At 48.1% G+C, this 19,756-nt stretch overlaps 1 protein-coding gene across 1 annotated transcript in view; it reads right to left on the bottom strand.

Moving 5' to 3' along the window:
• The window catches only part of LOC138582308 (retinol dehydrogenase 16-like), a 118,834-nt gene that overhangs the window by 73,048 nt on the left and 26,030 nt on the right, over positions 1-19,756 (bottom strand). Inside the window, exon 2 of the mRNA XM_069653476.1 lies at positions 391-649. Coding sequence (XP_069509577.1) covers positions 391-649 — 259 coding nt within the window. The remainder of the gene's footprint in view (positions 1-390; positions 650-19,756) is intronic.

Below are 19,756 nucleotides of genomic sequence, written 5' to 3'. Positions count from 1 at the left end.
CATTAAAAGTAAAAGGAATATAGTAAGAGAAAAATAGGGTTCTCATCTCAGAGCAAAAAGAATGAGTGAGTGGTAAAAAGTCCCACTCACTTAGGAGAATAAAGCAAAAAATCCCACAAGTCCAGCAAAGGTGCTGGCGGTCTCTCAGGTTGATGGGAATTGGCACATGAAATGAAAAAGCACCCTAACACTCATTTCTTTCAAGTAGAACCATAAATAAGATAGGGTTACAAGGAATATAGGCTGAGAAAAGAAAGCTTGACACGCATTGAATATTAGTTGAGCAAATGTATCCGCAATGATTGCCCTGTGGGTCCTGCCTTCCAATGGATTGCGAATCCTGCTTGTAACTGCTTTATGTGGAGGAGGAATGATATTAACACAAATTACCTCAGGCTGTCTGAAAAAGCCTCCACTCCATATTTGGAAATGCTGTAGCCCCCACCACAGAGACCCAGCCTTCCTGCGATACTGGACACATTGACAATCCTGCCCTGGGTCTTCCTCAACAGGGGGAGCAGGCTCAGGGTCACATCGACCAACCCCACCAGGTTCACGTTCAGCACCCGCAGAAAGTCTTCCTTGGTCAGCCATTCATTGGGAGCCACCGGAATGAGAATTCCAGCATTGTTCACGAGGCCCCAGAGACCTGGTGGGAGAGAGAGGAAAAGGAGAATGTTTAAAGAATTTCAGCGACATAGAGAAGAGTGTAATACATGCAAAACCAAGAAGGAAATTATCCATGATGGATTACAAAGAGAGCACATGTCTTTGTGTGTGATGTGGAAGATGACATTGGGGTGGGTGGAACCTGTCATGAGGGCCAGCCTTTGCTCAGGCAGTGAGCGCCCCATGCAAAATTAATATCTGTTTCTGGGTTCATACCGTCCCCGTTGGATGTGTGTGTGAGTCCTTTGAAGGCCTCTACGATGTTCGAAGACGGAGGAAGACTGGACAGAACCCGGGAAGTCTGTGCTTATATTGGAGGGAGGATGTGCTTGTGCCCAACAACTGTATTGAAGATGATTGTGCGCCTGAGGAATGCTTACATACATTGGGGTGAAATGTGTTCAATCTTGTACCTACCTGGTACTTCTGGAATGCAAGAAGCTTCCGGCACCTTTTTGTGGTAGGAGTTAGAGGTTTCCCTGTGCATGAAATATGGTACATAAGGTTTGCCTGAATGATTGAGAAATGTAGGCTTCATCAGTATCAAACTTGGCATGACATTTGTATATTTGGAGGGATGGGACCTATACCTCAAGAAAAGGAAAAGAATGAATACCTTGCAGGAAATAATCTGATCAGGAGTCTTCATATCCTTCTCAATTTCTGGGGTGACACTCTTGGCAGCTGCTCCTCTCTAAGGTTGCACATGCCCTGTTACCACCTACACTAGAAGAGGGGATTTTCCTGGGCCATACCCAAAGCACAGGCTGATTGAATATGTTCCTGTCATTCTCCTTTAGTAACTCTGGGCTAAATTGGTCTGAATGGGGTGGTTATCAGCCCAGCATGGGTTTCAACCTTGCGGTGCTTAGAGACGTAAACTACACCTCATTGATGATGCCTAGTGAGGCCTAAACAAGTCTGAGGTTTCTTTTTGTTTCATGCAGAAGGGTTGGGACCAAGCAGTTTGGCTTGGACTGCCCCTTTTGGGGTAGTATAAAGCCTAATCTTCACATGGTCTTTTCCCTTCTGTAATGGCATGATAGGCTAAAAGGAAAGATAGTCTGGAGAGACGCCCCATAGCAAGGCCAGTGACTTATTTTTCCGAACCGTCCAGCCATCAACCTTCACAATTAGAATGCTGTCATGAAACTACAACAGGGCCATTGAAAAGGTCTGCAAGAGTTGAAGAGAAAACTCTTTTCCCAAGCTTTCCCGCTGTAGGTTTGTGTACCAGTCTGCTACCTGTTTACATCGACTCCTTGGGATTCTATGGCCTACTTCTATGTCTGACTTTCTCCACAATGGATCATCACAAATGATTACCTATTCCCAATACAAAATCATTGCTATGTAGGCTCTGGAATGCTGCCTCCTGACTAGCTGCAAACGTATCCTAACTGCTTCTTCTCTTTCCCTGCTGTTAATGCTTTGTCCTGACTCTTCTCTTTCTTTTCCCCGCTCAAGCTTCTGCATGATAAGTAATGAATACAACTAAATAAAGAATGCTCCTTGGACGGCAACAGTGAGTACTGAAAGAAATAGTTTTTTTCATCTGTGATAGGAGAGATACATGTTTTATTGTGACGCTTTTATAATGCAACAATCACCACTATGGTGGTCCTACGGTGCTGGTACCTTGTCCGAGAACGTGGCATATTGTGGCATATTGTGTCCCCACCCAGTGCAACCAAACCATATTCTGTAAAAGAGGAAGAAAGTGAAACAGACCAAAATGTGGGCTCAGGGAGAAGTCTGAATAGGATAAGGATGCAGAGAGCTAACAGATTCATGAGATATGATGATATGAAGCGATTGTGATAGAAGGATTGTGATATATAAGTAGAGGTGCGTGCATAATTGTAGCCAGTGGATCAGGCGGAATGCTGGTCTACAAAGAGGGAAATAGGAACACTTGGGGTAGGAGCATTTCGCAGTGATGGTGTTTTCTAATATCGTGGAAGAAGTACTAGAATGAGTGGAATAAGGGAAAGCATGGTTGAGCGATGTGCTCGGGAAAGCCATGAGGTATGGAGGCTAGAAATGCCAGGTAGCATTTTTTCCCAAATCCCAGGGAAATATAATCTGAGAATGCCAGGCCAAGTGTCAGAATTGACAGAGCCAATGTAGGCTGTGTAAAAAAGGTGAATGCAGATGTCATAGCCGGCACCGATGTAGGAACCTACGCAAAGTCGCACCATCACGTTAGACTGGTAGCTAATTTATTTTAAAATGTTTTTATTAGCATTCAATTAGATACAGCCATTCATTTCAGTGTGTCACTTTCCATTCAAGTCATACATTTATGCCAAAATTTAATAATAACCTTTAAACATTAAACAAACAATTTCCTACAAGGGTCTTATGGTGTGTTGCATTGTTCGCTGGGGTAGGCGTCCTGGTGTCCGGGGTACAGTTCTTGCCCCCACTCTCCTGGTGTCACCAGCGGCCATTGTCTGTTGGGAGCGGGTGGATAGCTATATAGACGTGGGGCAGGTGTGCCTCACTTTGTGTGGCTCATTCAGGGGGTTTATCGTCAGATGGGTGAAATATGTCCCACACCAGTACTTTCCATGCGACCCATTTGTCATTGCCGTCCGGCTCCGATCTATTGACCCCTTCCATCCACACCTTGGTTTCAGCCTCTGCCCACCTCTCAAATTCCCTGTGCCATTTTTTGTATTGTGGCCTTCCTGCCTTTTTCCAGGACATGGCGATGGTTCTCTTGGCTAAGATACATGCCAGGTCAATGAATCCGAGCACATGCTTGTAATTGCTAACCCTGGGGTAAGCTCTGAGCAGGCACTGCTTCAGAGACCATTCAAACCTTACTACGCCAGCCGCTCTGCACTGTCTGCAGTCTTGTACTATTCGTGTCCAAAATCCCCACAACCCCAGAACATGTGTATCAGGTCTGCTCCTTCGCCTCCGCACCAGGGGCATCTTGAATTAGTGCTCTTATTGAATGTGGCTACCCTGTGCGGAGTCATGTAAGTGCGGTATAGCACATTTAATTGTATCCATTTAAAGCAGTGGTTTCCGCGATACTGCTTTGGGGTAACCTAATATCCTCTCCCATTCCTTTTCCGTTATTGCTGTGCCCAAATCTGTCTCCAATTGCTCTTTTAATGTTGTGCTTTTGGGTTTGGGCGCGTCTATTAGCATGCTGTACAGCCTTGAAACTGTCCGGCAGCCGTCGCTCAGGTTGTACATCAGCGTGAGTATTGGTTCCGCTTGCGGTTCTTCCGGCCAGCCCTCCCATCTATCTTTAGCCACCTCTCTGACTCGTTGGTACCAGAGGAACTGCCTGCTCGGGACCCCTTCTCTTTCTTGTATTGAGTTGAACTCCCTGAATGCCCCCTCTTCATATACACATCTCCCCATGCAAATATTTCTTTCCCGTCCCATCTTCTCAACACCACCATGTCTGTGCTGTCTTGGCATGTGTCCGCCGCTATTGGCACTTCTGGGGAGTAGGGGAGTGCGAGTTTCAGTAGGGCTTGTGTCCTCTTCCATATTTTCCTTCCTAATGTTACCACCATCGGGGTGTGTCTGCGTCCGCATGTGCTACCAACAGTATTCTTTTAGCTAAATGGGAGCCACCAGGTGTTGTAGCAGGCCAGTTTCTGAGGTGGACTTGTCCGCCAGCCGTTTGACCACATGGCTGAGTTGGGCTGCTAGGTAATATCTCTCCAGGTTTGGCAGTTTCACGCCACCCTTGTCATACAGTAGGTGTAGTGTTGTTAGTGAGAGTCTGTGGCGAGCGGTGCCCCACAGAAACTCCCGGATCAGTGTTTTCAGCGTTCGAAAAAAGGACGCTTTGATGTAGTAGTGCACGTTGTTAAAGAAGTACAAAAATCTTGGTAAGATGATCATTTTGGTGATGGCCACCCTGTCTAGTAGTGACAGTGGTAACTTAGACCAGAACATCATGTACTTCCCCAAGCCTTGCACCACCTTTGCCGTGTTATGTTCGTGCATCTGTTCTGGCGTGTGCTTTATGTTGACCCCTAGATATTTGTACGAGTCCATCTCCCAGTTGAGTCCCACTGTTGGTAGAGTGCTGGTGTCCCTCCCACTTAGCCCCACTATTGGGAATGTACAGGATTTAGATCTGCTAAAACTGATTCTGGACACCTTGGCGTAATTGCTTAGTATGTCTAGTATGTCTAGGATAACTGGGATGTTTAGATGTGGGTCTCTTACGTATAGCAGCACATCTTCCACATAGAGTGACAGTAGGTGCCCCACTCCCCAACCCAGATGCCGGCATCTATCACGAGTCTGGCGGTAACCCTTAAATGCAGCGGTAGCGCTATTACCGCCGCATTTAAGGGTCTGCCAGATCATGGCGTTGGCGGATTTCCCCCCAGCTTTGAGCTGGGGGGAAATCCGCTGCAAAATTGCTGATTTTTGGCGCAATTACCGCCGGCGGGAAATCCGCCAGCGGCAATAGCGCAAATTTTCCCCATTGGGCCCAATGGGGAATGAGGAATTCCCGAATGGGCCCAATGGGGAATGGGCAATAACCCTTCCGCCATACCCGTGATCCGGTGCTAATAGCGCCGGGGGTTTGGCGGTAGGGCTATTAGCGCCGGCGCTAATAGCGCCGGCATTACCGCCCAACTTGTGATGAGGCCCACTGTTTCCTGAGGTATATCGCTATTGGCTCAAGGCCCAGGACGTATAGCATTGGGGACAGCGGGCAGCCTTGTCTGGTCCCCCTCTTTATGTCCCAGATTGCCGACACCAACCTCACGGTTTTGACCCTGGCCTTGGGGTTTGTGTATAGGATCCGAACCCCCCGAATGAAGACCTCCCCAAATCCAAATTCCCTTAGTGCCACCAGCAGCCACTCCCAATAAATTGAGTCGAATGCTTTTATAGTGTCAAGTGAGAGCATAGCATATTCTCCACAGCCACAGCACAGCCATGCCAGTAGCCTGCTTGGTCTATCTCCCTCAGTGTGTGCCCTGGTGGTTTTCAACGTGTAATAAAATTTGGAGAGTCTCCTCCATGCTTCCTTGCAATCCCCTCGCAGCTGTGTTAGTTCACCCTCCTCCTCCCGTGTCCCCTGCGGGTTAGCTTCTTTGTGCTTTATCTCCCCCTCCATTTTTTCCAGTTCCGCTCTTAGTGTTTTCCTTATACCTCCCGCTCCTGTGATGACTTCGCGCCTCACCACTACTTTCTTTGCTTCCCATACTGTACCCCATCATTCAACGCTGCCCAGATTCACCTCTATGTACTCCTCCCGTTTGTCTCGTAGCCCTTCCGCACAAGCCTGGTCGGTCAGGGCGTCTGATGGCATGCGCCATAGCGGTATGGGCGGCCTAGGGCCCCTTGCCTTCCACGTTGCCAGCAGTGGCGAGTGATCCGGGATTGACCTGCCCAAGTACTGTACCGAGTCTATTTGTGGCTGGTGGTGCTTGGGCACGAATAGGTAGTCAATTCTGGTGTATAGGGTTTGTGGCGAGGAGAAGTACGAGTAGCCTCTGTCCGTTGGGTGGAGCTCACGCCACACGTCAACCAGGTCTAGGGCTTCTACTAGCACATTTAATGCACCTGTCGCCGCATCGCTTCCGGTTGCTGTCGATTTAGATCTGTCCAGCTCCCAGTACCTGACACAGTTGAGGTCGCCTCCCCAGATACAAAAGCTGTCCTGGTGGTGAGCTAGTTTGGCCCCCAGTGCATCTAGGTGTTTTGGGATCCCGTAGTTAGGGAAATAGGAGTTTATTATGCATTCTATCTGTTCAATCCATCCCCTTACCACCAGGTATCGACCCTCCGGGTCTGCCTCCCAGCTTAGTACTTTGAATGGAACCGCAGGGCTTATCCTAATGAGTACCCCCCAGGGCATACTTGGAGTAGGGAGCCCCATAACACTGCCCATCCCAGTGGTCTTTCACCGACCCCATGGTTTGCTGCGTCAGGTGGGTCTCCTGGAGCAGTGCAATGGCCACCCTCTTCCTATTGAGAAAGAACTTCACTCGGTTCCTGCGCATATAAGTTCCCAGGCCCCAGACGTTCCATGTTAGAATTTTAATTTCGTTAGCCATTCCAGTGTGTAGATCCCCACCCCCATCCTTTTGACCCCTTTAGTCTCATACCCCCTCCCAAAAGCCCTTTTTGACTCTCACCCCAGGTAGCCATCCCCCCTTTCCGGTCGCGCACATCAACACACCACACTTCATGGTTCACACCTCATTTTATGTAGGAATCAAACCGTTTACAACTCCAGAACAAACCAAAACCAAACAAACTCTTAACCAAACCAAAACTAGGTAACTGCCCTCAGCAGCCACCTTTCGTCCATGGCGCTCAAGCTCCCCCGCAACTGCCAGACCTTCGTGGCTCATGGCGTGCGGTCTATGGTGCGTCAGCAACTGGCTGACGCAGAACAGTTCGTACGGTGTGTTCATTCGCTCTGTCGGAGGTGCTCAGCTCGCTCCTGCCTTAAAACAGAATGTGGTGCTCTTCTTAGTCCTTGTCTCGCACCCTCAGGATATTTCGTAACTATGTTCTGCCCTCCCCCCTTTCATCTTTTGGGCCTGCTGCTCTTCATGTGACCGCCTCTTTGCCATCATCTAAGTTATTATGCTCCAGCCACATGTTGGCCGCAGCCGGAGTTTACAAGAAAACGGCTCGTCCTTTGTAGAGTACCTTGAGCCGAGACGGGTACATCAGCATGTACTTCAGATTCAGTTTCCTGAGTTTCAGCTTGATCGGGGCGAAAGAGTTTCGGGCCCTCTGCACCGCCGGGGTGTAATCCGGGTATATAGCTATGTTGGCATTGTCTAGGCGGATCACGCCTCCTTCTCTGGAGAATTTCAGAATTGTTTCTCTGTCGCAGAAGTTCAGTATTTTTGCTATCATGGGGCGAGGGTGTGAGCCCGGTGGCGGCCTTTTTTTCAAGGATTTGTTGTGGGTCCTTTCCACTGCAAACCCCTGTGATAGTGCTCCTGCTCCGATTTCCTGCAGTATCATGTTTTCGACAGTCTGTTGGGTTGGATCCTTCATCCCTTCTGGACCCCCAGTACGCGTATTTTGTTGCGCCGGGCGCATCCTTCCACATCCTCTGCTTGAGCTGCCAGTGTCACGTTCCTCCTTTCTAGCTCCGTCAGCCTTTTCTCCAGGTCACTAGTGGTTTCTGTCGTTTCTTTTAGCACTGTTTCGGCCATCGTGACTCTCTCCGTGAGGTTTCTCATATCTTGTCTCATAAGTTGTACATCTGATTTTACCTCCTCGATCTTTGTATCTATGAAGGATCGTAGGGCTGCAATTGCTTCGATCACCTGGTCCTCTTTAGTAGCAGTGTCCTTTTCAGGCTGCCCGGCTTGTGTTTCTGAGGCGGTTTGTGGTTGCCCCTTTTGTTTAGCAGCGTTGAAGGAGTCCATGATTGTTGAGTCATTCTTATGTTTTGTGGAGGGCATGTCCTCAGCAGTGTCAGATCGTGTGATGAGAATAGACTTCCTTTTTTGATGTGCACTTTGCTGCTTGTGCACTATTGCCCTTCCCGTGAGGGGTTCCCTCAGGTTAATTCAGCCAGGTGCCTCTCCTTGTCGTAGTTTGTGTTCTTTGGTTTATAGCTCTTCGGGCCACCCGCGGCCTGTGGGGATATGGCACTGTTGTTTAGTCCCCCAATGTTTTCTTGGTGGCGCCCTGGCCCCAGGCCCGAGTTGTGTTGGGTTCGCTGCTGCGTAGCGAGCCTTGAGTCCCTTCGCTTTGGCCAGTGCAGCATTCCAGTTTTGCCCAGCATTGTTTGTGCACTTTTATCCCTCCCTTGCGGGGCTCGCTCAAATCCGCCCGGCCGTGTACCTCTCTGATTTGTGGTTCGTGCTTGTGAGCTCATGGTTCCTTGTGCCAACCGCGTCCTGTGGGGGTTTGGCGCTGTTGTGTGGTGCACTAGCGCTACGTTAATGGTGACCCGGCACCAGTCCTAAGTTGTGTTGTGCTCTCCGCAGTGCGATGGGCCTTGATTCCCTTTGTTTTGGCCAGTATGGCGTACTTGGGTTGTCCGGCGCTGTTTGTGCGCCGCTGTCCCTCCCGTGAGGGGGTCCCTCAGATTAATTCAGCCAGACGCCTCACTTTGTCATAGTTTGCACTCTTTTGGTTTATAGTTCCTCAAGCCATCCGTAGCCTGTGGGGGTTTTGACACTGTTGCTTAATACCCCAGCGTTTCAGTGATGGCGCCCCGACACCAGGCCTGGATTGTGTTGTGCTCACTGTGCTGCAATGGGGCGTGTTTCCCCTTGCCTTGACCAGTGCCGCATTCTTGCTTCGCCCAGCTCTTCCCCCGTGTGTGCAGGGCCCCAGCGGTGGTAACTCAGCTGTAGATCGTTTGCTGTGGTGTCCCCCTCCCCTCGCTAGGGCCTAGCCCTGGGCCTTCCACTACTGCCTTCTTGGGGGCCGTGACGGGATTATTGTACCCTGGTTTTACAATCTGGTTCCCTTCTCCCAGGCCAGCTCGCTTTGGCTTTGCCATAATGTTCCCCCTGCTCTCAAAGTGTCCCAGCGTACCTTTCCGCCGCTTGTGGGGTCCACTCGAAGCTCCTCTTTGTCGCTTCCGATGCTGCGGGCATGCGCTTATTCCTTCAGCCTGTGTTGGTCTCTCCTCCCCCTGAGTGATTCTCTCCTCGGTCGCTTGCTGTCTGTGGGGTCATGTTGCCTTCTCCGATTGATTGTACGCACGGCCTGATGCCCGACCGAGCTGTCTGGTTCTCCTTATTGTCAGCCTCTTGCTGCGGGTCGCTGGTGGCCCAGTGCGTGTCTTGGTGCGCCTTGCACCCTTTTCTGATTCCTCCTCCAAACCCACCCTAGTGTGTGGGGGGATCGTTAGCCGCGGCGTCTGGCCCCTGTGCTTCCTTGCGTACGTCTCAGGCTCCGTCTGTTGCGCCGGAGCACGTGGCACGAGCTTGCGCTGTCATCTGCCTCGGCCGCTCCTCCCCCTCACCGCCGGGCCGTGGTTGCGCCGGCCATCTTGGTTTCTGGGGGGCCCCCTCTTTGCCGCTGTTTTTTTTTCCACCTCTGCACTCCGACTTTTAGATCCGTTTAACCCGGGGGTTGGGGAATCAGTTGTTGTACCCACCGTTGTGACTGTATTCACTCGAATTAGCTTATTTGCATGTCAGCATAGGATCGTTTCAGGATCTAGGCAGGAGCTTCGAGCAAACACGGCCTCACAGCATGAGCTTAGGCCACGCCCCCTTAGACTGGTAGCTAACACTACCTTTCTAGTGTTCTTCCAAGATGGCGGGTGGACCGTCACGGCTTCCTTTTTTAGAACAGAGCCCGGACCGTGCTCCATGTTGCAACCCTGCACTTTTTTCCTGCTGGGGAAGACGCTCTCTAGCCCTTTCCTTCTGTGTTGCCCCGCTTGGATTTCCTCCTTATTTCTTCTCCCTAACTTACTCTGGATTCCTTGCTGCTGATGTATCCAGCTTGTTCCTACTCCTGTTCAGATCAGCCACTCCAGCAGTTACCATTGTTGGAGCCTCTCTGTAACCAGGCTACTCTTCCTTGGCTTCTATCTACATTGCCAGTTTTTTTCTGCAACCTGTTTTTTCCCCTGGACTGCTGGTTCGACTCTCTGGTCACCTCTTTGTCCGATCCTGTAACCAAACAGACGGGCACAGTGGCGACCGGTAGGGATCATTCCTACCTATTCTCTCATAGGCAACACTTGCGACATAAGGACACTATGGGCTTCATTACGAATTACATTCTACCGGCACCTAGCTTGCCGGTGCCACCTGGACAACAAGTTTCGTGGGACTGTCAAGCTAGGTACTGGTAAATGTTGGGCCCCATTCCCGTGGAGTGCCATAGGACTCCACAGGAATGGGTTCATCTAAGCGCCGGCACTGTTGCCGGCAGGCAAACTTGTAATTTGCCGGTCCAGAAACAAGGGTGCTGGTGAGCTTACCAGTACCCTTGTTTCCAGACCGGCAAAGTCGTAATGAGGCATTATGTCTTCTGGGGATTCCCACTCTTCCAAAGACGAATCCCGGAAGTTGCCATCCAAGCCACAAGGTGAGATTGACAGTAGGGAACCACAATGGAAGAAACGGAGGAAGGAACTATAAACCACACGACAAAAGCCACAGGTGCATTGCCTCTCCATGAAGGCAAAGTCACTGATGCAAGCTGTCGGAGAAGTATAGCCGATGAATTGGCAATTTAACAACCATGCAAACTCAACCACACTACCAGAGGGTGAATGTCAGATGTCAGAAAGTATGCCACATATACATTATGCTATAATAAACGCAAAATCAAAGACTTGCAATGGAACTCAGAGGACAATAAGTCCTAAAACTTATGAAAAGTGTAAAAAGGTCGCAGAGCAAAGAAGGCACATGTGGCCATTTTGTAAACATAGAAACATAAAAGCTGTTGAGCCCCCAAAACATGTCAGATAGCAATTAGGTCCACGGTTCTTACCTAAAATAATAGGTCCTAAGTGAAAAAGTATTTTTATCAAGAGATCTTTTCACTAAAAGACAGATTTAGAAAGACCGCTCTGTCTTTCTAAATAAAACTGTCAATCCCCTGCCGCACACGAGAGCGTGCAGGGGCTGACAGGCTCTGCGGAACCCGGATTCAAAGGGCGAGGACAAAGGGTAAGTGTGTGGGTTGTGTGTGTTGGTGTGTGTGTTGTGTGTATGTATGTGTTTTGGTTTGGGCGGGGTGTGTGGTAGGGGGTGGGAGCTTGGGCTGAAATCCAGTGGAAGAGGGTAGGGATGTGGGGTGGGGAGGAACAATGGGGGGCTTGGGGTAAAACCCCCAAATGTTTTTAAAAAACAAACGGATTTTAAAGGTCTCAAGAGAAAAAGACCTTTACAATCTGTTTTTACTATCAAAAGAAAATCGGCATTGTACATCAGTCTTTTTTTCTTGAGACCTTTAAAAAGAGGTCTTTTCACATAGAACCAAATAATTGGCATTCGACGTTATAAAACGGTGCCATAGTAAGTAAGAACTTTGTAAGTGGTAAGGACAGCTATGTGATTGTATATATGTATGTGATTTACAGCTTCTCCTTAGATTTGATGTGATTGTGATTTGCATTTTTGGACTCAGCAATTTCCTATGAGAATATTGTTTGTCTGACCCACTTAGAGGAAGTTGTTCTTTTAACTAAAATATTGCTGCTTCCTTGTTACTTTAGCAGATTTCCCTTCACCAAATCACATCACTAAGGTATCATTGGTTCATCGTCATACACCGCTGATAGCGATCCTATATTGCACGCAATATAGGACAATTTAATCAGGACCACACCAATGGAATAGTGATTTGCTGATTGGATTTTTTTTTATATATGGCAGAACACCCTGAATGAGATTAGTGCAATTGGCGCACAGGTCTAATGGACCCTGAATGACTACTATATTCAAGAGTCAGAACGTATTACAGTACTGGATGGTGAGCATGCACCAATTCGGTTCATTATTGTATTTTAAGTGCACAACCTTAGTGTATACCTACATGTAGATTTTCTTCAGTAAATTATCGTATTTCTCAACAGTATATCACCGATGACAAAAACCTATGCATCAAGAATTAACTCTGCAATTACATCGCGTTTGAATCTACATACATGAATTGATAGGATGCGAGGTGAGATACCAAAAACTAAATTAGACACAACGTATAAATTCCGTTGATCAGTTAAGTCAACTCTATCACACCTTTAACATTGTTAGCATTAATATTCCAGCACATACTCTGTTTTCAAAATTCCTTCATTAGACATTTTAGAAGACAAATTAATTTGCAGCAATAGCACAGTCAACATTTCTAACCTCATACGTATATATATATGGGACACTTTCCAATGGTGACGTTTTGGGGTGATGTCCACGCATGGGTGATGCATGACACACACGCAAAATAACATTATTAGCAAAACATGTTTACTCAATCAATATTATTTACGTATTTGTAACATTTTGACATTCTATCTTCTCTTGTTCCCTCCGTGCTACTAATGTACGCGTTTCTACTCAACTGGGTATGTGAACCCTATTTTGATTTCATTTAAAACTATTGTCATGTGTGATATTATTATGTGATACCGTTTTTGACAATGTGATGTGATTTCATTACTCTGGAATGCATTATTATTTCATTTGTCAGCCTTGAGAACGACTTGATTGTCGAAACACGTGTCGGCGGACACCGTTAGAAAATAAATACCTAATACTCATGGACTCTGAATGTTCATAACATGACTATATACATTATTTACCAAACATAGCATATTTGATTAACCTAAGGAAGAGCATGAATTGTGAGTCATTCTTCTTAAAAATTATAATAGATATGATTAAAAAAACAATAAAACACTTCATTAAAAAACTCTACGTAACAAGGTTTTAAACATTCCCTGAGACTATCTTGTTACAAATTCATACTAGGATGGCATAATATCCTTGCAATCAAAACTCAATTTGTGCTAAAAAGTACAGAGTATTATATTCATCATTCATCAGGCCTAAACACAATCCCTCAGTCATTCAAAAGCATCAGTCTTTCCACAACGTAATGGTAGAGTTAGCCTATCATTTATGGTCGTTTGATTCCCTCCAATCCCAAACAGTTAATAAATCCCACCAATGCCAAGACAATAGCCTCAGTTCTACCTGAGAGGCAACATGCCCAGAAGGCTTCACATTCAATAGAGGTGTTTGAAATTACAAACGTGTTAAAGAAAGTAATTTGGGCAGTAAACCAAAAGATGTTTCAGCATCTCAGGTTAATTGTTTTCCCACAGAATCTACAATTAGCCATCTCTACGGAAATTATTCCATATTGAACCAATAATTGTTTAGGATAGTGCAGATTTCACCCAAATCTTAGGAAGGAGCCTCGAACATATCTATTTGGATAGATGGACAAATAAGAAGCTAGTACCCCACCTTTTTTATGCTCCAAACTAAGATGACCAAGAGACTCATAGCTATGCATTCCCTCAATGGTAGAGATCCAGTTGTGTCTATATAGTGCTAATTTTACTTTATCAGGATCGGTCACAAGATTTGATTTCGACGAATCAGTCAACACCAGTAGATTGAGACGAAACAGAGACAAGTTCTACAAAAATGGATCCACCTCCCTTTCAATGATGTCATTCAGCTCAAAAAATAAGGAATCGGTAAGAGGGCAAAAAAATTTACAATTGAGTGACACGAATTTCCAACGAGCCCAGCTTACTAGAGATGTAATCCTGAGTTCATACCTAATGATTACCTTAATAGATAACCTTAATGCCCTGCACCAAATGATCCTTTCCACCTGGGGCAAGACATTCAAAACATCCGAAAATGTTCTGTATTTAGTATTAATTCTACACATTTGATTGGAAAGGGCGTTATCCCCATTCGTCATCCATTCCTTAGCTGGGATTTATAGGGCTTCGAAGTAATCTGATACCCAAGATAGACAAAACTTTCTACCTGATCCACTACTTCAGGCATGACTGACCATTGATAGGTGGTCAATTTTATTTTAAGGGTGCATTTCATTACCTTTGTTTTCCCTAGGTTAATTTTTAAAAAGTTCATCTTAACATATTCCACAAAAGCGTCCACCAGTCGTTGAAGTCCCTTCTCTGCACAATGAAAAAGGCAAGAGAATCATTAACACGATTAATAAGCCTGGGGTTCCAAGAAATCCTGTTTCCGGTTGGATTAACTAATACCTCTGTCGGGCCACGAAACTCCCCTGGATATGATTTATTCAGAGCCTTCCAGCCATCAATGTTTGGTTTAGCTTTAGTCACCCTGAGTGAGACGGGTATGCCCAGACATGGGTCCTGAGCCTGCTGGGCCTAGAGACCAAAGCTATACCTCACTGATGACACCCAACAAAGCCAAAACATGTTTGGGGATGCTTGTGGTCTTGTGCAGAAGGATAAGACTTAGCAGTTCGGGCTGGACTGCCCCTTTTGGAGTGGGACTAAGCCTGATTTGCATATAGATCTTTGCCCTTCTGTGATGACTTGGCAGGCTGAAACACGATTGACAGGAGGGTAAAATCTAACCCCTGAACTGGGTTACAGGTAAGGGACTCAAGTTCAGCCTTGAGACAACTAGACAAAAGATTCCCAGTGCCTACTGTAAGCCTTACGGGTGGACAGGCATCTACAATTATAATGATAATTTGTTCTTTTATAACGCCCTTATTACCGGAGACCAGTTTCACCAGTGTGTGACTGGGATTCAATTCTGTTTTGCTATGAGTTGTCTTACTTCCAAGACAAACGTTTTGCCCCTGTGCTATCGACCTGCCTTTACTACCATGCATTGCCAAAGTGAGGCCAGGCAAAAGGCCCTCTCAAGCCCTAAACGTTTAGCAACCAGACAGGCAGGTTTAGACAGGGTGGGTGCTGACAGAAAGGGCCATCTTAGCAGGCCAATACCCAGGTAGAAGGAAAAGAATCCCAATGCAAGGTGAAGGATGAATGGGGAATCAGGGTTTCCTCTGCTAGAAAAGAGCCAACACACATTCCCTCTCTCTCTCTCCTTACTCAAATGAAGACCTTCTGAATGAGAGTAAATGGAGGGAACACAAATATAAGGGATTCCAGCAACGAGGATCAGAGGGGCTCCATTCTCAATGCTTGGGGGTCCCAGGATCTTGACATGCACTTTGGATGGAGAGTGTCCTAACTGGAGTTCAACAGGTCCAACTTGGGCACCCCAAACCTGTTGCAGATCTCCCTGAAAATTGAGACACTTAGCGAGTACTCTACCACGGAGGGAAAGAACCTGGTGAGGGCATCTGCTCAGGAATTCATCACCCCCGGGATGCAAGAAGACTAAAGAGAGAAAGGATGCTGACCTCCACCCAGCACAAAATCTTGTGAGCTACTACCTGTAACGATTGGGGCCTCTTGCCCTCCTGACACCATGTGTCCATGTGAACCAAGACCACTGTCCCTCTCACCTAAGGGGCTGGGACAGGCAGAGCCCTCAAAATGGCACAAAGCTTATTCCAATTCGTGGATCTCCTCCCTGATCTTCTGGACATGGATGGAGGAATGCGGAAGGCCCCAGAGTGGCACTCCACTTGAATTAAATGGCATCCTTCTTGGGCCGTTGAGGATCCAATGGGAAGCCCCATACCAGGTGAGACCCCTGAAGCCACCATGTCCTGGCCTCCCTCATTTAGACTGGCACCCTGATCAGCTTGGATAAAACCATAGAGGCAGAGTCCAAGTGTGCCAGTAGATAGCTCACTAGGGGTTTCAGGTGGTGCCTGGCTTAAGGAGCGAGAAGGGACTTGCGCAAGTTTAGAACCTAACCAAGTCTCTCCAGAAGGGAGCACACAATAATCATGTTCTTCCAAGCAAGTGATGATTTAGACGGACAGGTAAGCCAGTCATCCAGTTAAGTATGGAGGAGGATGCTCTTGTGTGCAACATGCCCATGAATGCCTTGAGGTGAAGCGTAAACCCATGGGTCAGACCTGGAACTGAAAATTATCCGTCCACTACAGCAAATATGAGAAACCCTGGAGGATGGTGTTATGATAGAAGGCATCCATTCCGTCAATTCAAGTTAAGAAGTCCCCCTTGGAAATCATGGGGATGCTCCATCTTGAATGGGATCCTCTTGATGAAACGAGTGACCCACTTCAAATTTATGATGAGCTACCAAGCCCCTGAAGCCTTTGCCACTAGGAAGAGGATGGAGTACATCCCCGACCCCACTCTGATCAGGGTGTTGGGCAAATTGCCCCCTACAGAGGAGCTGACTAATCCCTTCCCATAGAGGCAGGAACATCTGTGACTTATTGGGCCATAGAGTGACCACCTCCAATCAGGAGGTTAGCTCAGGGACAATGCACATGCAGCATGGGTTCGATTCCTGGTCTAGCGCTTAGAAGATGGATGCATTTGGCATTAGGGGTGTTATAAATAACCAATGACATCAATAACTCGGAGACATCAATAACTCAGAGGATTACCCCTTGTGCGCAATGTCCTAGGCTTCACTTTTCCATTCCCAAATACTACTGAACAGCTGGAGGCAGCTCCCCACTGGAGATGGTAGGTGGGTATCTGGTTCCCAGGAAACAGAAGATGAAATGGAGCCTAAAAGGACTACATGGACTGTTCACGAGGGTCTTATTTCCTTCTAAAATAGTTCTACAACCCCAATGTACCTGGAATAGCAGAGTTCGACATCTTCTTGAACGGCTCCCTTTAAGGCAGGAGCCACGGATCGTCGAGATCCTACGAGGAAAAGTGTTGAATGACGACGGTGAGGTGGCAGCTTCGTTCCTAGCGGTGCTCGTCGACGACAGAGCATTGACGTCCTGCAAGGAAGAGGCGTGCAGGGGACCTCAATGACGATAGTCAGGACCGCAAAGAGGTTGAGCAACATTGGCCCAGCAAGGGCGTCGGGTCGTCGGCGACTCAGCAGCCTTTAGGTGGTGGGAAACTCACCGGCGGATGCTCCTCGGAACGTCTGCAGCCTCATCTTTCTCCGGCGGGAAAAAGCGGTCGACGGTGCAGGAGAGAGCATCCTTGGATCAAATGTTACTTAGGCAAAGGGAGCATGGCGGCTTCGGCCGGCGACGGCGGTTGTCGACGGTGATTGACAACAGTGTCCGGGTGCTTCTCCCTGTGATTCCGCAGCGGTCCCCGTATCCGGTCGGCAGCCTTTCGTAGGTCTGTCTACCAGGGAGCACTGGCAAAGATTAGCAGTGCACGATGGTCCCTCGTAGCTCGGGAAGAGGGCGCTTAACCAGGTCCTCTCTAGGTCAGTCCTTGGAGACACAGCAGCTTTCAGATCGGATAAGTAGAGCAGCAGCAAGACTTCTCTTCCAGCAGGGCTTCAAGGTTAAGCTTCAGTTTCACTCCAGTTACTCTTCGTAGTTTGGATTTCAGCTTCTGAACAGGAATTCTAGCAGTGAGAGGCCCCCAGATATACTAGTTGATCTCCCATTCATTCTGCTTGGTCACACTCAGGCAACTAATCGGTCAGAAGGGCATTCATGCAGGCAGGCAGCCAATCAGGTGCATAGTGCATTAAGGCCATTCACTTCTCTCTAGACACTCACAACAAGTTATGCGTATTGGGACAAGTACCCAGCCATTCAACACTCCACACTGCATTCATACCAATTTCGGGTAGGGCTGTCAGTCATTGGCCCTCATTCCGAGTTAGGACTACACCATGGAGTAAATAGCTCCATGGTTGGCAACCATGGAGCTATTTACTCCATGGAATACCGGCATGGTGAATGGAGTAATTTCCGGTCCATTCCAAGGTTGGATGGACCGGTAATTCCCCATTCACCATAGCCCTTCCCCATCCCCATTTCTGCCCCCATAGGGCTCAATGGGAATGGGGAAGGAGGTAATTACGGCACCGAAAATTACGGTGCCGTAATTTACTCCAAGGTCACTTTGCGGGTCCCGTAATTTACTCCTGCTAAAAGCAGGAGGTAAAGAGGGACCCGCAAAGGGAACTCGGAATACGGAGGTAAGGGATTACCGCCATCGGTGCCCTTACAGGCGCCGGTAATCCCTTACCTCCAACCTCGGAATGACCCCCATTGTGTCAAACACCAGAAACTAGACATCCCCAACAAGAAGTGCATATTCGTCACACACTCCATTCACCCAGGTCCCACCCACAGGGTGTACCCACAACATACAGTCACTGGGAAGGCTCTAGCCAGTCTGGCCTGGACTTCACAACAACACCATATATGGAACTTCCACCCAACAGCCAGTCAGGGGAAGGGACAGAGCCAGGACTTTGGGAAAACAAGGTAACAGGCAATAGAAAGCAAGAGGCCACAGGGGCCATCTTGTTTCCTATCAGGAATCAACTGATTCCAATGCCAGAGCCTGGGTATCCCAAAATGGAGGATACTCGGAGCACCTGTCAAATTCAGCATGGAGCTGCCACCAGCCCATACCCTGCTCTGGGGCCACACAAAGGTGCCAAAAACATACACTAGGGGCCCAGGGTTGCACCCCTACCCATGGGTGCCATAAGGATATCCCATGGGTCTGTACACCAAACCAAAAGAGAGCTGCACCGCCAGGAGTCCCACATGAACTCCTGCACGGAAAACACAACAGAACACACGTGTCATGATGCCTACCCCCGGGGACCCAGACCAAGTCCAGCAACCCCAGAAGCAGGCATCAAGTTATTCCAAGCAAGCCCAACAACAACTGCTAGGGGCTATTTGGGTGCAGTCCTGGCGTCTATGGCGCCAGGCTCATATGGAGAGTCAGTCCTGGCGCCATAGGCGCCAGGCTCATAGATTAAAATTTACCTGATGCAGACCATGCTGCAAACCTACCTGATGCAGACCATGCTGCAAGAGCTCCAAGCCAAAAGAGGCTTGGAAGGGACTACTTTACCTAGGGACTATTTTTTTACTCGGGTGGGACTGGGGAGGAATACTTTCCTGGGACTACTTTGGGGGCTATTTAAACCACGACCGAAGAGCAGCACACGCTTCGCGTTATTCTGCATCCAGCAGCGTAACGCTCACCGTGCCTGCAAGTCTGCATCCAGTCAGCTGCCACGCCCGCCTCGGGTCTGGAGCTCCTACAAAAAGGGAGAAAGAAGGAGAAAAGGTTAGAACAAGAGCAATACCTTTGATCCTTACCTGAATTCCCGATCCATCGCGCCTTCGAGCTGGAAGAAAGAAGTTATTTTATGCGTGTCGCCTCGCCTGTTGCAGTGCTGCACTGAACTCACCAGCCTTTGCAGCATCTTCACATTCCACCGCATCCTTCTGCATGTTCCCGCCGCACTCCGGCACCTAAGGGGAAGACAAGAACAGCAAGGTGAGCCAAGGGAATGCACAGAGGCAATATTAGTTACCCCCATAGACTTGCCTGATTTTACCACCGGGGGTACTATTCCTCTTCACGGGTCAGCGCAGCTTCCACAGCATCCTCGCCGAACCCAGGCCCCTAAGGGGAAACAAAAGGACAGCAAGGTGAAACAAAGGGACAAACAAGGGGAAACCTCCTCACCACAATAGACTTACCCGATTTTACTGCCGGAGGCATTATTCCCTGAGACTTCATACTTTCTCTCAGCGCCTG

Source organism: Ambystoma mexicanum, chromosome 3q, assembly GCF_040938575.1.
Source record: "Ambystoma mexicanum isolate Mex_15411 chromosome 3q, UKY_AmexF1_1, whole genome shotgun sequence".
Lineage (NCBI taxonomy): Eukaryota > Metazoa > Chordata > Amphibia > Caudata > Ambystomatidae > Ambystoma > Ambystoma mexicanum.
This window is presented reverse-complemented; position numbering and strand designations above follow the sequence as displayed.